Below are 17,500 nucleotides of genomic sequence, written 5' to 3' on the forward strand. Positions count from 1 at the left end.
CCCACATGCAAAACAACAACAACAACAACAAAAACAAAACAAAACAACCAAACGTTCATGCAGACACGAGAGCTGAGAGGAGAGTGGCAGTAGTATCCTTGAGGCATTGAGAAAAACGACATGGTCTTCTTTTTTTGTTTATTTATTCTTTTTTTTTCTTTTTTGACTCACTTGTGTAAACAAAGTGAGTCTATGTTTTAACCCGGTGTTCGGTTGTCTGTGTGTCAGTGTGTGTGTGTGTGTGTGTGTGTGTCCGTGTGTCCGTGGTAAACTTTAACATTGACATTTTCTCTGCACATACTTTGTCAGTTGACACCAAATTAGGCATAAAAATAGGAAAAATTCAGTTCTTTCCAGTCATCTTGATTAAAACAATATTGCACCTCTGGGATGGGCACACAAAAAAAACAAATAAAGAAGCCTAATTATATGCAAACTGCATTTACTGTTATATTTATATTTTTTTGTATTCTCTAAACTTGGCACTTTGATCTGATATTCTGACCCAACAACAAGAGCAGTCATTATTATCATTTTTTGTTCAAACAGGAACTTCTTTTGCAAAGCATGGAAGTTTTATTTATTTTGCAAACGTTTTGGTGCAGATAGTAAAAAAAGGGAAATTACTCCGTAATTAATGCTAGGGGACTTCATGTGCTTTAAACTGATCTTTCTCATCTCAAACATTACATTTTGAAATTATACTCAATACATAAAAAGCTTGGATTTTTTTTTTTTTTTTTTTTATTAAGTGTATCACAAGTGTCTTGAAGGCCTTGCCTCTCTTGTTTTTACATTGTATATATACCTCTACGGCACTGCTGCATGTTAAGACCGATGCAGCATCCGGCGAAAACTGAATCTCAATAGATGTCGTACAGCCCGAGTGCTCCTGATATCCTCCGCTGCCAATTCATGTCCATTCCAGCACACGATCCTCAACTCCGTCCTCTCTCTCTCTTTCTCTCTCTCTCTCTCTCTCTCTCTGTGTCTGTCTGCTTCATTCCCTGGCTGCTCCAGTTTCCATGGAAACGAGAAAAGACGAGAGCCATAGTTTCACGCGTCTCACGGTGTGTGTGTGTGTGTGTGTGTGTGTGTGTGTGTGTGTGTGTGTGTGTGTGTGTGTGTGTGTGTGTGTGTGTGTGTGTGTGTGTGTCTATCATCCCAACACACCATCCCCATCCCCTCTCTCCCTCCCTCCCTCTCTCTCTCTCTGTCTATGTCTATATGAATTTATCTCCCTCCTTTCCTTTTTCTCGTCTTTAAGATTTGTTGGGTTTTTTTGTTTTTTTTTATTCCTTTGATATTTATCTTGCTTGTTCACTTTTTTTTCTTCTTCATCTTATTTCATTGTTGTTATCATTTATTATTTTTTATTTTGTTTGTTTTATTTTCGAGGGGAGGGCAGAATAAAACAAAGCATTTATGTTTAAGATATTACCCTCAGAAAAAAATAATAAATTATACATTCCTTAATTCACTCTCTCTCCATTCCCAATCCCTCCCAACCCTCCCCTCTCTCTCTCTCTCTCTCCCCTCCACCCCCTACCTCCCTCCCAAACCACTTCCCCCACTTCCTCTCTCTCTCTCTCCCTCTCCCCCCCCCCCCCCCCCCCGCCCCACCCTTCTCCCTCTCTCTGGTTCTCATTTACTCCTAATCCTGACAGCTCCAGATAGATGTGTCTGTGGTTATTCCTGGCTGCCCTTTTATGGACAGCACGGACCGCCAGGGACGCGTGAGAAAGCACAGCCCTGAGCTGGCCTGCCCTCTAACAAGGGAAGAGACCGCCGTGGCTGCAGTCCCTACGTTCTGTATCACTGTTATCGTTTGTGATTTAGGGCATTCCAAGTCACCGCAGAAAGTCGTGTGTTTTTTCACCCTCTATTGACAGGCATTAAAAAAAAAAAAAAAAAAAAAAAAATGGGTGGGTGGGGTGGGGTGGGGGGGGGGCGGGTGGAGATGAAACGAAAAATCACAGCTGCAAGTTACAAGCGTACCAAGCCCCCATTTTTTTTTTTTTCTATCTGCCTGCTACTCTGTGTGTGTTTCTCTGTCTCTGTCTCTCTCTCCTGTCTCCCTGCCCACCACACCTCCCCCCCCCCTCTCCTCTCTCTCAGCCTTTAATTGGTTTACATGCTGCTAAATGAATAATTGTACAATGTTGTTATGAATGTGTTGTATTCTAAATTACGTTACTGTTATTATTATCTATTTCTATTTCAGGTTGCTATCGTACTTTTGTTGGACGACATGATCGTTCATGGTTCAAATGGGGCTTTGGCCTTGAACTGAATAAATTCGTCTCTGCCCTTCTGTTATCTATAAGTACCACTAGTCAGGCGGCGAGCTTGACATTTTTTGTTGCTGCTTCCGAGGAGGAGGGTCACAGAATGTGGAGTGATGGCCTAGAGGTAACGCGTCCTCCTAGGAAGCGAGAGAATCTGAGCGCGCTGGTTCGAATCACGGCTCAGCCGCCGATATTTTCTCCCCCCTCCACTAGACCTTGAGTGATAGTCTGGACTCTAGTCATTCGGATGAGACGATAAACCGAGGTCCCGTGTGCAACATGCACTTAGCGCACGTAAAAAAAACCCACGTCAGCAAAATCTACTACGATAGGAAAAACAAAAAAACTGCATGCAGGAAAAAAAAAAAAAAAATGGATGGCGCTGTAGTGTAGCGACTCGCTCTCCCTGGGGACAGCAGCCCGAATTTCACACAGAGAAATCTGTTGTGATAAAAAGAAATACAAATACAAAATGGTTAAGAAGCTTCATCTGCCAATACAATGTCCGGGAAGGTCTGGGCTCGAATCCCCAGTCTCGCTCTTTCTCCCCCTAAGTTTGAACTGGAAAATCAAATCAAACTGAGCGTCCAGTCATTCGGGTGAGGCGGTAGACCGAGGCCCCGTGGGCAACACGTACTTGGTGGGTACACAGACAAAAAAAAAAAACCCAACAAAAAACAAGAGAGGCAAGGCCTTCAAGACTCACTTGTGAAACACAAGCTTTTTATGTACTGAGTATAATTTCAAAATGTAATGTTTACGATGAGAAAGATCAGTTTAAAGCAAATTAGGTCCCCTAGCATTAATTATAGAGTAATTTCCCTTTTTTTTACTATCTGCACCAAAACGTTTGCAAAAATAAATAAAACTTCCATGCTTAGCAAAAGAAGTTCCTGTTTGAACAAAAAATGATATTAATGACTGCTCTTGTTGTTGGGTCAGAATATCAGATCAAAGTGCCAAGTTTAGAGAATACAAAAAATATAAATATAACAGTAAATGCAGTTTGCATATAATTAGGCTTTATTTTTTAATTTTTTTGTGCCCATCCCAGAGGTGCAATATTGCTTTAAACAATACGACTGGAAAGAACTGAATTTTTCCTATTTTTATGCCAAATTTGGTGTCAACTGACAAACTATTTGCAGAGAAAATGTCAATGTTAAAGTTTACCACGGACACAGACACACAGACACACACACACACACACACAACCGAACACCGGGTTAAAAACATAGACTCACTTTGTTTACACAAGTGAGTCAATGAACCCATTACAACGAGAGTGTCGTCCTCTGACAAAATTCTGTAGAGGAAAACCACTCTGACAGGCATACAAATCTCAATACGCAGACACCCAAAGCCTGACTAAGCGCGTTGGGTTTTTTTTTTTGGTTTTTTTTATGCCACTGGTCAGGCGTCTGCCTAGCAATTTTTTTTTGTGTTGCTCATATTACAGATTATGTCTGAACGGAATGTTGCCTCCTTGAAAAATTGAAACTGAAACTGTTGTTGCTTCTGGTTTGTTTGTTTGTTTTTTTGTTTGTTTTTTTAGCTACACTATTTCTGCAACACAAGGCCTGACTAAGCGCGTTGGGTTACGCTGCTGGTCAGGCATCTGCTTGGCAGATGTGGTGTAGCGTATATGGATTTGTCCGAACGCAGTGACGCCTCCTTGAGCTACTGATACTAAAACTGAAACTGCAACACAATAGTGTCAACGAAACAGTAACCCCTTTGGCTAATCCACTCATGATTCACCCCATGATGCTACAGGCTGATCGGGCTGTCTGTCTGTCTGTCTGTCTGTCTGTCTATCCATCGATGCTAACAGTAAAGCCGACCTCAGGACCCGTCTCAGGGTTGGAAGCACATAGAAAACATAACGTCTTCTCATCAAACCATTTTATTTGACTGACCAAATATTCAAAGTTGAATGGATTGGCCGATGATCTGTTAGAATTTCTCCTCTCCCCTCTGTTCCCCCTCCCCCACCACCTTACCCACCATTCTTCTAAATTTTCTTCTTCTTCTTCTTTGTGTTTTTCTTCTATTAGGCCAATTACTCTGGTGATAATAAATTTAATCTCATGTTAATATTGATATTAGCATTATTTTACTATATTATGTACTGTTTGTTTATTTGTTTTATTTCATTACTTACTGTTTATGAATGTTATTTGATACAAGTCATAATATGGTTCATCAGCCGTCATGATAAAATTGAAGTGCAACGTTGTGAGCACAGTATAAGCTTTAAGCTTGTTGATGCTCTTTTGTCATTCATTGCATTGTAATCATGTGTATTGTTGAATAATTAAAGATTATTTAAACCAAACAACAAAACCAGACAAAGTTCTTTTAAGACTTGAGCAACGCATGGCAGGCAATCAACAACAGTAAAGGCTCACGCAAAAAAACAAAAAAACAAAAAAAAAAATCCACGAAAATGAAATGATACCAAAACCGCGTCAATGAAACTATCAAATAATACATCAATAAAAAGGAAGAGAGCGTAAAAAAAAAGAAAAAAAAAAAACTTACAAGGTTTTCATGTAATCTGATTATCGAAAAAAACCAAGATTTATAGAAACAAAAATGTCAAAGACATTTAAAAGGAATAGATTTCCTCATAAAATCCGATTATCAAGGAGAAATCCTCTAAACTTTCTTCGAGGGGGCGGGAGGGCGGAGGGGGGGGGTGGGGTGGGGGTTAAGAGAAACAGATAAAAAGACAGACAGACAGTCGAACGGACAATTGGACAGGCAGACAGGGAGACAAACAGGTTTTCGCGGGAGTTTATCACGGTGTGCTCGTTTCCCGAGACATACGCAGCGATCTTATAATTATAAGAGGAGCTCAGACTTTTTGTAGGCTTAGTTGAACTTTTTCAGCCCACACTAAGAGACCTTTGGCTGGGTTGCACAAGAGATCTTCGCAGCGCTACCTTTGCTTAGCGTTCAGAATGTTCCCAAGCCTGTGAAATCACTGTGGACTTGGAAAATCTCTTAACGTTAAGCAAACTTAGCCCTGCTAAATTTGCTCATAGCCTTCAACACAGCCACGGTGTCAGATTTAGTTCGTGTTTTGGGGTAGTTTTTTTTTTCTTTTCTTTTTTATCCACATTGGTGGATATCAAATAAAACAGATTGTTCTCTTGCTTTCTGGTTGAACGAATGGACAGCTGCTCGAACGCCTTTGGCTAAATCGTGTTATATATACTCTTCAGACCTGACTTGACATATCCATTCTGAATGAGAAATTCGGTCTGCTCTTCCTGCCCTCGCAAAGTTCCCAGTGGGTACATACGTATTCATGTGAGTGCGCGCACGTGCAGACATACACAGCAAATAAACACACACACACACACACACACACACACACGCGCGCACACACACACACACACACACACACACACACACACACACACAGAGGTAAGCACCCACGTGCTCACACATGTACACATAAACGCGCGCAATACACGCACGCACTCACCTACATGCACGCACGCACGCACAAACACACGCCCACATTCACACGCACACATACACACACACACACATACATACATACATACACAAACATACACACACACGCGCGCGCGCGCTCACACACACATGCTGAAGACCTACCCGTACAATGTCCTGTACCAAGGAGGCGATAAACATGGAGTCCAACTGCAGGTCATCGTTCTCCAAAATGTCCTGAAATCATACACCGACATTAGCCGTCATTAGCCGGTGAATAATGAATGATTCGTCACCTGAATATTTAAATAGTGAAATGGTTTATGGTCTCATAGCCCCCCCCCCCCCCCTTTTTTTTTTTACAGTCTTCGGGGCATTGAATCCATATCTACCCCTGTCTGTGGCTCGGCTTAGGAAGGCGAGGGACTTCCCACGCTTTCTCATACACTACAAGGAAAGCATGGAAAGGGGGGAACGACCACTCCTTTCTTTTTTTTTCTTTCTTTTGTTGTTGTTGTTGTTGTTGTTGTTGTTGTTGAGAAATCAGTGGATGCGTAAAATTTCTGCAAATGAGCAGGATAGTCTCAGCATCCTTGGAAGGCTCTTTCCCATTCTTTTTTTGTTCTCTCTCTCTCTCTCTCTCGTTTTTTGTTTTTTGTTTCGTTTTATTCCTTCCATCATCATTTTTCTCCTTTCTGTTGTCTTTTCTTTCTCTTTCTTCTTTTTTTCCTTCTCTCATCTCTTTATTCTCTCTCTCTCTCTCTCTCTCTCTCTCTCTCTCTCTCTCTCTCTCTCTCTCTTTCTTCCCCCTGTAATCTGTCGTCTTACCACTGTCATGCTCAAACATTGTCAAGGTCATGCAACATATAAATATCACATACAGACGACCACCTCTTTCTCCTAATCCCTCACTTTCTCCCACACTTTATCGTATTAAGTGAGAGTAAGCGTATGGGGCGCTGCACATGTTGTTTTTTTTCTCTCAGTGTGTAAGAGAAACCGTGGGACTGCGAAAGTGCGTGTGGGGATAACAAGGGCAACATGTGCAGGGGCATATTGCATGGGAGACCATAACCCACCCACCCACCGCCCACGCCCCCCCCCCCTCCCCGCCAACCCCCCCCCCTCCCCCAGCCACCCCCTTTGTGACAAAACAAATCCTCTCTGACTGCAGTAACCAGACAACTCAACTTATTATGCGTATCGTCCCAAGCTGCGACGCTAACCACGTTGTTTTGTATGGTTATTTTGAAGATCGATTTGACATCAGAATTTCATGTATGCCCATCTGGTTTCTAAAGGTTTGGAAATCTTAAGTTGTTGGGGTTTTTTTTCGTTTAAAAAAAACCCCGAGTCCTAGTTTCATGAATGTTATTGATAATATACAACAACTTAAGACAAACTGGCATGTTGAGCGTTATCTACCTTTTCTGTCTGTCTGCCTCTGTGTATGTCTGTCTGTATCCCTCTCTCACTCTCAGTCTCTCTTCCTCTGTCTCTCTCTATCTGTATCTGTATCTCTCTCTTGCTCTGTGTATGTCGGTATCTCTTCCTCTCCTGTGTCTGTCTGGCTTTCAATCTGTGTGCATGTATGTATGTGTGTGTTGGGGTGGGGTGGGGGGGAGTGGGGAAGGGGTGCTTGCGTGCGAACGTGTGTGTGTGTGTGTGTGTGTGTGTGTGTGTGTGTGTGTGTGTGTGTGTGTGTGTGTCTGTGTCTGTGTCTGTCTGTCTGTATGTCTATCGGTCGGTCGGTCGAATGGTCGATCTCCCCTACAATTCTATGTGGTGTATGCGGCAAATCGGGATCAGGCAGCATGCTCTGATGCCTTCTTGAAAACTGAAACTTCTGCAAAGCCGGTCATCCATTTCCTCCTTCCCCTTTGTCCGTCCATACATGATAAGTTTTCCAAAAAGGCTTCCATCTCCACATGCATTGATAAGTTTTTGTCTTCCGTCCCTCCCTTTGTGTCCGACCAACGCATGCGTTGACGTGAAAGTTCGGTGCTGGAAGCGTTTTTGACTTGTTCGCTGCTCAAGATTTAGCAATAAATAATATGTAGACATTTTATAATCATCATCATCCATCCACCATCCATCCGTCAGTCCATCCATTTTCCTCCTCCTCCTCCTCATCATCATCACCATCAGCAGCAGCAGAAAAAAGTAGTAGTAGTAGAAGTAGTAGTAGTAGTAGTAGTAGTAGTATCAGAGGTGCCGTGGCAGCAGTGGAGTGACGGCGTCCGCCTAGGAAGCGAGAGAATCTGAGCGCGCTGGTTCGAATCACGGCTCAGCCGCCGATATTTTCTCCCCCTTCACTAGACCTTGAGTGGTGGTCTAGACGCTACTCATTCGGATGAGACGATGTACTTAGCGCACGTAAAAGAACCCACGGCAACAAAAGGGTTGTTCCTTGCAAAATTCTGAAAAAAAAGAAAAGAAAAAAAAGAAAAAAAAAATTAAGAAAAAAAGGTGGCGCTGTAGTGTAGCGACGCGCTCTCCCTGGGGAGAGCAGCCCGAATTTCACACAGAGAAATCTGTTGTGATAAAAATGAAATGCAAAGACAAAATACAAAGTTTGGTTTGGCGTTGGACTTGTGATCCACGTTCACCAAGTGACCAAGGATGGAGGCCCTGTTTCAACACGGTACGTGTTGTGTCTTTGGGTCAGGCACCCTGCTCCTGATCACCCTTTACTCCACCCGGAAGAGAACGGGTACCCGACCGAACTTCGGTTCGGAGGAAAGGTAAAAATAGATACAAAAAAAAAAAAAAAAAAAAACCGAAAGGGGAAGACTGGGCCTTCCTATGCCGAGCCATGTTGGACACAGTGGATATGGATTCACTGCGCCGATGGCCGTAATAGGCTTTGAGACTTTATCCTTAAACCCTAATACTAGTAGTAGTAATGGTAGTAGTAGTAGTAGTAGTAGTAGTGCCGTCGTCAGCAGTAGTAGTAGTAGTAGTAGTAGTAGTAGTAGTAGTAGTGCCGTCGTCAGCAGTAGTAGTAGTAGTAGTAGTAGTAGTAGTAGTATCGTCGTCATCGCCGCCGTCGTTGTCATTAGTTAAACCCTAGTAGCAGTAGTAGTGGTAGTAGCAGTAGCAGCAGCAACAGTAGCAGCAGTAGTAGTAGTAGTAGTAGTAATATCGTCGTCGTCATCATTATTATTATTATCATTAGTAGTAGTAGTAGTAGTAGTAGTAGTAGAATCATCGTCGCCGTAGTAGTAGTAGCAGTGGTAGTAGTAGTAGTATCGTCATCGTAGTCGTTGCAGTAGTATTAGCGGTGGTAGTAGCGTCGTCGTCGTCGTCGAAGTTGTAGTAGTAGCAGTAGTATCGTCGTCGTCGCAGCCGACGCCGTCTTTGTCATTATTATTGCTATTACTATCATCATCATCATCATTTCTTCCAAACGTACCTGCAGGCTACCTTTAGCACAGTAGGCTGTGGCTATCAGGATGCTGGGAGCGTCGATGCAAGCCCCTATGAAAGGGTTGATGTTGTCGTGCCGCAGTTCTCGCATCTGCAACAACAGGAAGTGAACCTTGTTGTAAACTGTTGTCAGTTCTTCTGCTAGGCGAACGGGCCGACGGCTTTTGAGGGTACTACTGTCTCCTGTTGTGGGGTTTATTTATTTTATTTTTTTTTTTTGGGGGGGAGGGGGGGTACGTGTGTGTGTGTGTGTGTGTGTGGGGGGGGGTTCTTTTGTTGTTTGTTTTTGCAAGTGAAGGCGTCAATTATGTTTGATGATATTTCGTCTTTTGTTATATATTCTTGCGTTTGTTTGTTTGTTTGTTTGTTTGTTTTGGTCTGTTTGGTGTATTTGTTTATTTCTTTATTTAGTTTTTATTCATTCAATGTTTTATATATTCATTTCTTTATACATTTATGGTGGTTTTTGTTTTTTTGCTTTTGTTTTTGCCATACAATGCGTGACTATTCGTCAATTAGGAGTTACAGGTGTGCGTACATGGGTGCATGCGTGCGTGCGTGTGTGTGTGTGTGTGTGTGTGTGTGTGTGTGTGTGTGTGTGTGTGTGTGTGTGTGTGTGTGTGTGTGTGTGTGTGTGTGTGTGTGTGTGTGTGTGTGTGTGTGTACTTGCGTTTGCGACCGATACTGTGGGGAGAGGTGTTCGCACACGTCATGGTATAATATCATATATAATAATGCGATCAAATTCTGCATACATGAATATGCATGTTTGTGAATATGATCCACATATTTAAAGGTTTTCCCTGCATAAAAAAAAGGATACAAACGAGAAAGATGTAAGACTGATATCGAAGTAAAGCAAAAGATTCATCACCAGTTCTCCGCTGCCGCAGGCATAATATCATACCCAAAGGATGCACTGGTTTCACAGCGCCATTCGATATTTTCTGTATTCATTTTAATTAAAGATTCCAGAAGCAGGACAGGAAAGCAAATCGTGAGGCTGACTGATGTGCTTTTGAAATAAATTGTATAGTCAACGAAGATTCTTATGTTCCCCAACAAACAATAAAAAATATGAAGGACCTGTGTTTTTGTGTGTGTTATTTTTAAAAAATTCAATTCTTTACATCATATATAATAATGATAACAACAACGACAACAACAACAACACCAGCAACAACGACAACAACCACAGTGACAAGAACAATGGCAATACATGTTCTGTATTGTATTGGATTTCTCCTTTTGTCACAACAGATTTCTCTGTGCCAAATTCGAGCTGCTCTCCCCAGGTTTATCGTCTCATCCGAACGACTAGCGTCCAGACCACCACTCAAGGTCTAGTGGAGGGGGGGAGAAAAATATCGGCGGCTGAGCCGTGATTCGAACCAGCGCGCTCAGATTCTCTCGCTTCATTGGCGGACGCGTTACCTCTAGGCTATCACTCCACTTAAAACTTCTTGTTGTTACTACGATACTTATCCCCCTTGTCTTTCTCCTCACCCAGATATTGATTACAGCAACCAGCGTACTTCCGCCTGGCAGGCTTTATTGTAACAACCCTCCCCTCTCCTCCCCTCCCCTCCCAAAGAACTGTAGAAATAAATTATTCCGATCGAACTCCATAACTCTTGCCAACTCAACAGACAAGACATGCAATCATCGCCGGAAGGGAGTGGGGGTGGGGGGTGGGGAAGGGGGTGGGGAGGGGGAGGAGAGGGGTTGGGAGTGTAGGGGACGGTGGGCTGGGGAGGGGTGGGGGTGGTGGGCGGGGAGGGGGGAGGGGGGGAAGGGGAGGCAAAGCATGGTGGTGGAAATCTCTTTCTATCAAGGGGGGCGGTAGTGGTGGTGGTGGTGGTGGTGGTGGAACTCTATTTCTATCAATCACACATGATGGGACAGACATCCAACTGCCCCCTCCACCCCCCAGCCCCCATCCACCCACCCTCCCACCCACACAATTTCTCCAATCATGACCAGTCGGCTTGACAACTTTGTTGCAGCGTGTAAAAAATAAAAGAAGAAAAGAAAAAAAGAAAGAAAAAAAAAACAAAAAAACAAAACAAAAAAAAAAGAAAGAAAGAAAAAAGAAAAAAAGCTAGCTCCTCGCTGCGTGATGTTCGCTGCTGTTTGATTCAGCTCACTGGAAGTAACCTCCCCATTATTCGGGATGTAGATAGGATGAAAATAACAGAACAGAAAAAAAAAAAAAAAAAAAGAAAAAAAAGATGCGAGTTGTGAACGAGCGACGGTGACCAGTGTAGTAGCAGTAGTTTATATATATATATATATATATATATATATATATATATATATAAAGTTTGGCTGCTAAGCATGTGGCAACAGCGTGGCAGCATGCATGCACTCTTTGCCCTGTGGCCTGAATTCTGTCTTTTTTTTCTAATTTTCCTCTTTTTTTTCTTTTGTTTTTGTCGTCTTGCCATGATGCTGTTAGTGTTAAGTGTGTGACGTGCGAGAGAGACATATATGTATATATAGAGAGAGACATACATATATATATATATATATATATATATATATAGAGAGAGAGAGAGAGAGAGAGAGAGAGAGAGAGAGAGAGAGGGGGGGGGGGGCAGAGACAGGCACAGAGACATAAAGACACAAAGGAGATAATTATATGTATGTATGCATGTCTGTCTCTGTCTTGTTCTTTCATAATTCCCTCTCTCTAATTCTCTCTCCCTAATTATTGAGAGACAGACCGAGACAGAGGGAGGCAGACAGGGGAGAGACAGAAACACAGAGAGAGAGAGAGAGAGAACGGGGTGAGAGACAGAGATTCAGAGAGACAAGCAAACAGAGCAAACGACAGCAAAGTAGACGGGTGTAGCGATGAGCAAGAGGGAGGAGGAGACAAAGAGAGAGAGAGAGAGAGAGAGAGAGGGGGAGAGAGAAAGAGAGAGAAAGAGACAGACAGATATATAGACAAAGACAGAAACAGACAGAGAGACAAGAGAGAGGGAGAGAGAGAGGGGTGGGTCGTGGGGGGGGGGGGGGGGGGGGGTCATGGACATACAGAGTACAGAAAGAGCGATAGAAACAATGAAGGCAAACAGAGAGAGCGGGAGAAGGAAAGACACAAACCGAGAGAGACAGAGAGGAAAAAAAATGAGAGACAGATAAAGGGAAGGGATGAGGAAAGAAAAATAAAGGAGTGACAATAGGAGAGAGAGAGAAGAGAGAGAGAGAGAGAGAGAGAGAGACACACAGACACAGACACAGCACGCACAGAGAAAGAGAGACAGACAGACAGACAGACAGACACAGACAGAGGGTGGAGGATAAGAAGACAGAGGGAATTATCAAAGAACAAGACAGAGACAGACAGACAGACAGACAGACAGACACAGACAGAGGGTGGAGGATAAGAAGAGAGAGGGAATGATGAAAGAACACATATATATGCACACACACACACACACACACGCGCGCGCGCGCGCCCGTGTTTACTGTCACTGTACAGTATTATCAGTCTGGTAGGGACAGAGCTTCTCAGCACCGAAAAAATCGGTTTGCCGCTGACATGAATTATTCTGCATCTTATAAATCTGAAGATATCGTGACATTAAATCACTCTATTCTTTTCACACACACAGACACACACACACACACACACACACACACACACACACACACACACACACAGAGACAGAGAGACAGAGAGAGACAGAGAGAGAGCTGGCACTCTCTTCTCTCTCTCTTTTCTCCCGGTCACAAACTATCTCACCATTTTCAGCTCTTTGCGAACGCTGCGCGTCAGCTCCACATGGTTCTTGTTGACGCGCCGCAGGGCCACGAGCGCGCCGCGGTACGTGCCCACTTGAGTGAACAGCTGACGGAAGTCGAACTCGGTTTGCGAGGTGAGGGAGATCTGACTGGGCGACCGACCCACTTGGCTGGACTGTGAATAACAATAATAATAATAATAATAATAATAATAATAATAATAATAACAATAATAATAATAATAATAATAATAATAATAATAATAATAATAATAATTTTTAAATCAATATCTTTTACCACGATGATAACGACCCACGAAGGATCTCTGATTAATTCCCATGGAAAAGGCAAATAAATAAATTTAAAAAAAAAACGAAAACAAAAACAAAAAGCCGCGTATATTTCACTATTATTTCTAAAAGCATGGTAATAATGATAATAATCGTGATAAGGATGATGATAATGGTGATGATGATGATGATGATGAAAATAATAACAACAATGATACTGAGAAGAAGGAGATGATGATAATGATAATAGATAAGATGATTGAAATACTACTACCACCACTACTACTACTACTATTACTACAAATAATTGTTATAATTATTATTATAATTATAATTATCATTATCATCATCATCATCATTATCATATAAATGAATGAATGAATTCAGTAATTCAGTATAATCAATATACAACACAACAATAACAACAAAGAAATGGAGACAGAGAAAGTTACCCCCCAGAACGGCACCACCATCACTATCATCGGAAAGAACACTCTAAAATTTGAGGAGGGCGACGACGACGACGACGACGAGGACGAGGACGAGGAGGAGGACAAGCCTATTTCCTGTTGACCTGTATCTGCTTTGGGCAAATACACTACCCGACATCACAACAACAAGGATGTTTTTGTGTGTGTGACAGGGTGCAGTAGCGAAGTGTGCTGAGCTGTGCATCCTCGAAATCAAAGTTTACATAATAATAATAATAATAATAATAATAATAATGGATACATATATAGCACACTATCCAGAAATCTGCTCTAGGTACTTTACAAAAACGCTTTTGTTAACATAAAACATTATATCTATGTTACATACACACACCAAAATGTGACCACACACACACACACACACACACACACACAGCACTGCATACATATATTTTAAAATACATGTGTATCTAACAGCTACCCTAACACATACGCACACATAGGCAGGCACAAACGTACTGCATAAACACCACGCACACACAATACACATTCATATACATGCATGTAGTTATGTACACATACATATGTATACACACATAGAAGTGTGTTCAAATTTCCAGAATAACGCAAAACGTGCTGTGGAATCTTAAAGGAGGGATTATTCAGCGAACAAGCAGTGAACGAACAGACATACCAATATACATACATACATAACACACACACACACATATATATAATATCAATTTAGTAAACTTTGCTTCGTAAACTTTATTCTGTTATTTGTCATAGCGCATACTTGGTTTGCGCAAACACACATGCTGGCACGTATCAGAAAACGTGACCATTTTGTAAAGGTGTTGTCAGCACTCTCTCAGCCTGACTCAGTCGCAAGACTTTCAATTTCCACACTGCGTTACGTTCAGCCTTCTAAAAAACGAAAAAAAAAAAAGTTTAGTTCAGTTGCTAACAGACGAACCGCTTGGGCGTCAGATGAGGTGGGAGGGGGGGGGGGGGGGGGAATCCCCAATTCTATGCGACTCACGAGCACATTCTGTGAACGTATTTGCGTAATGTGAGAGGATAAATAAACCTGGTGGGGCATTTGATAAATCTCAAAGAGGCATCAACCACTGTTCGTTTTCACTTGAAATTTACAATTTCCTTTTTTCAAATGAAAACAAATTGCTTGTATCTTGTGTGTTGTTCACTTCTTCGTTTTACACGTGCCTATGGTGAAACTCACTTTGCACCCCACCCCCCTCTTTCCTGTATTCTCCTTTTCATTTTATTTTCAGGTATTCGTCATAATGTATACGTGCTATTTCTGGCAAACAGTGGCTGACGTAACATATTGCTATCAACATTGAAGAACGACTGTTGGCAACGTTGTTGACTGGCAGTTGGCGACGACTGTTTTTTGACTCACTTGTGTAAACAAAGTGAGTCTATGTTTTAACCCGGTGTTCGGTTGTCTGTGTGTGTGTGTGTCCGTGCGTCTGTGTGTCTGTGTGTCCGTGGTAAACTTTAACATTGACATTTTCTCTGCAAATACTTTTGTCAGTTGACACCAAATTTGGCATAAAAATAGGAAAAAATCAGTTCTTTCCAGTCATCTTGATTAAAACAATATTGCACCTCTGGGATGGGCACAAAAAAATAAAAAATGAAGCCTAATTATATGCAAACTACATTTACTGTTATATTCATATTTTTTGTATTCTCTAAACTTGGCACTTTGATCTGATATTCTGAGCCAACAACAAGAGCAGTCATTATTACCATTTTTTTGTTCAAACAGGAACTCCTTTTGCTAAGCATGGAAGTTTTATTTATTTTGCAAACGTTTTGGTGCAGGTGGTAAAAAAGGGAAATGACTCTGTAATTAATGCTACGGGACTTACTTTGCTTTAAACTGATCTTTCTCATCTTAAACATTACATTTTGAAATTATACTCAATACATAAAAAGCTTGGATTTTTTTTTTTAAGTGTATCACAAGTGAGTCTTGAAGGCCTTGCCTCTCTTGTTTTTTTTTTCTTCTTACATCTAACTTGAACACCATGCAGTGAACATTCACTGGACAAGACGAACCCTGTAGGCGCACGTGCAACACGGAACTGCACAGTCGGCACACAAGCACTCACACAGACACACAAGCCAGGCCACACAGCAACAGGCTCAAAATGTGGTGGCAAGCGGTTTTTTTGGAAACCAGCTCACAGAACGCGGCTCACAGTACGCGGCTTCTGGGTGCCACAGCTTTGCCAACACCCGTTTCTCCTTCGCTTTGTTCTTTGAAAACCAGACCCCTTCTTTCCCCGCCATCGTGTCTGCAGGGTCGTTTCGCTTACGCACTCAGTTTGGTTTTGCCAAAGTCATACTGGCATTATCCGCATTTCTTCCCCCTGTACATTTTCGTTTATAAGAAAGAAATATGTTGTAAATTGGCTAATGACATTGTAATAATATATACTCTACATTTCTTCCAGTCCACTTTTTGGTCATTCGAAAGACGAAATGTATGTATTACTATGTTGTCTAAACCAATTTATAGCTTTTCTGTCTTCGGAACGAAACTGAATGGAAAGAACACGGGGGAAGAAATGCGGATATCGCCGTCACACTCACATTTCAAATTCGCACGTATATCAGAAGATTCGAGGCATTGACAGTCATTGACAGTCATACCCGTGGATCACCTGAAAGAAGCTTAGCTTGAGCTGTAAGCGAAAGCTAAAGAAGATCGGTCCATCGTCACCGTATCCAACGACTACTATACATAAAAACGGGCTGGACGAAATCAGCGACGGATTCCCACACCCGCTTCAGAACCTCTTCGAGAACATGTTAAACGAAAGCATCAGAACCAACAAGGCATCAGAATCTTGGCACATAAATCTCAAGCAACGAGGCTCAAGCAAAGAAATGTGGAAGGAGGAAGGTGGGGGGGACGGGGATGCGGGTGGGGGGTGGGGGATGCGGGGGGGGGGGGTCGTGGATATCAGTGTGATGAACTGACCTTGGATGACCACTGGCAGATGTAGCCCTGGTTCATCTGTTCGGCAAACCGAATGTCCTTGTAGTCCATCTTCCACAGCAGGCTGGCCAGCTCTTGTTCGTACCGCCAGTTCCTGTTCCCCACACACATAACAGAAATCAAGAGGATACAGCACGTAAGCACACGCACGCGCGCACATACGCATGCATGCGCACACGGATGGAGTCGGGGGGGTGGGGGTGGGGGCCTTCTGGTAACGCGTCCGCCTAAGACGCGAGAGAATCTGATGTTTGAGGATCGAAGTCCACACTCGCCAGAATTTTCTCAATCTGGTCCACCATACCTTGAGTTCGTGGTGGTCTGTACGTTGATTATTTCCATGAGACAACAGGGGTCTCATTAGTGGCATGCACTCAGCGCATGTAAAAATACCCAAGGCAACAAAACGGTTGCCCCTGGCCCAAAAAAAAGAAAAAAAATCAGAAAACTCCAGTGTGATTGGAAAATAAATGCACTTGCAGGAGGAAAAACAAAAAAACAAAAACAAAACAAAACAAAAAACAAAAAAAAACGCGTGGCGCCACCCTGAACCTCCCGATAATTACAGAAAATTTCATGTTGTTACAAAACATAACACACAACACTACACTACTTTCACACAAACACACACACACAGAGATGGACAGAGATGGAGAAGGAGATCGAAGAGGGATAGAGATGGGGGGGGGGGAACCATGATTCTACACTCTCTTCTCCATCTCTCTGTAATGCCACCCTGTGCCTCATCTCTCTGTCTCTATCTCTCTGACTCTCTATATCGTGACTGACTTGCGGACTCAAACAGCC

The 17,500-nt window shown here is 42.5% G+C and overlaps 1 protein-coding gene across 1 annotated transcript in view; it reads right to left on the reverse strand.

Moving 5' to 3' along the window:
• LOC143291285 (speract receptor-like) overlaps positions 1-17,500 on the reverse strand; it is a 350,171-nt gene that overhangs the window by 65,054 nt on the left and 267,617 nt on the right. Inside the window, exons 10-13 of the mRNA XM_076601169.1 lie at positions 16,676-16,787; positions 12,937-13,110; positions 9,172-9,276; positions 5,922-5,993 (exon numbers count right to left, since the gene is read on the reverse strand). Coding sequence (XP_076457284.1) covers positions 5,922-5,993; positions 9,172-9,276; positions 12,937-13,110; positions 16,676-16,787 — 463 coding nt within the window. The remainder of the gene's footprint in view (positions 1-5,921; positions 5,994-9,171; positions 9,277-12,936; positions 13,111-16,675; positions 16,788-17,500) is intronic.

This window comes from Babylonia areolata, chromosome 1, assembly GCF_041734735.1.
Source record: "Babylonia areolata isolate BAREFJ2019XMU chromosome 1, ASM4173473v1, whole genome shotgun sequence".
Taxonomy (NCBI): domain Eukaryota; kingdom Metazoa; phylum Mollusca; class Gastropoda; order Neogastropoda; family Buccinidae; genus Babylonia; species Babylonia areolata.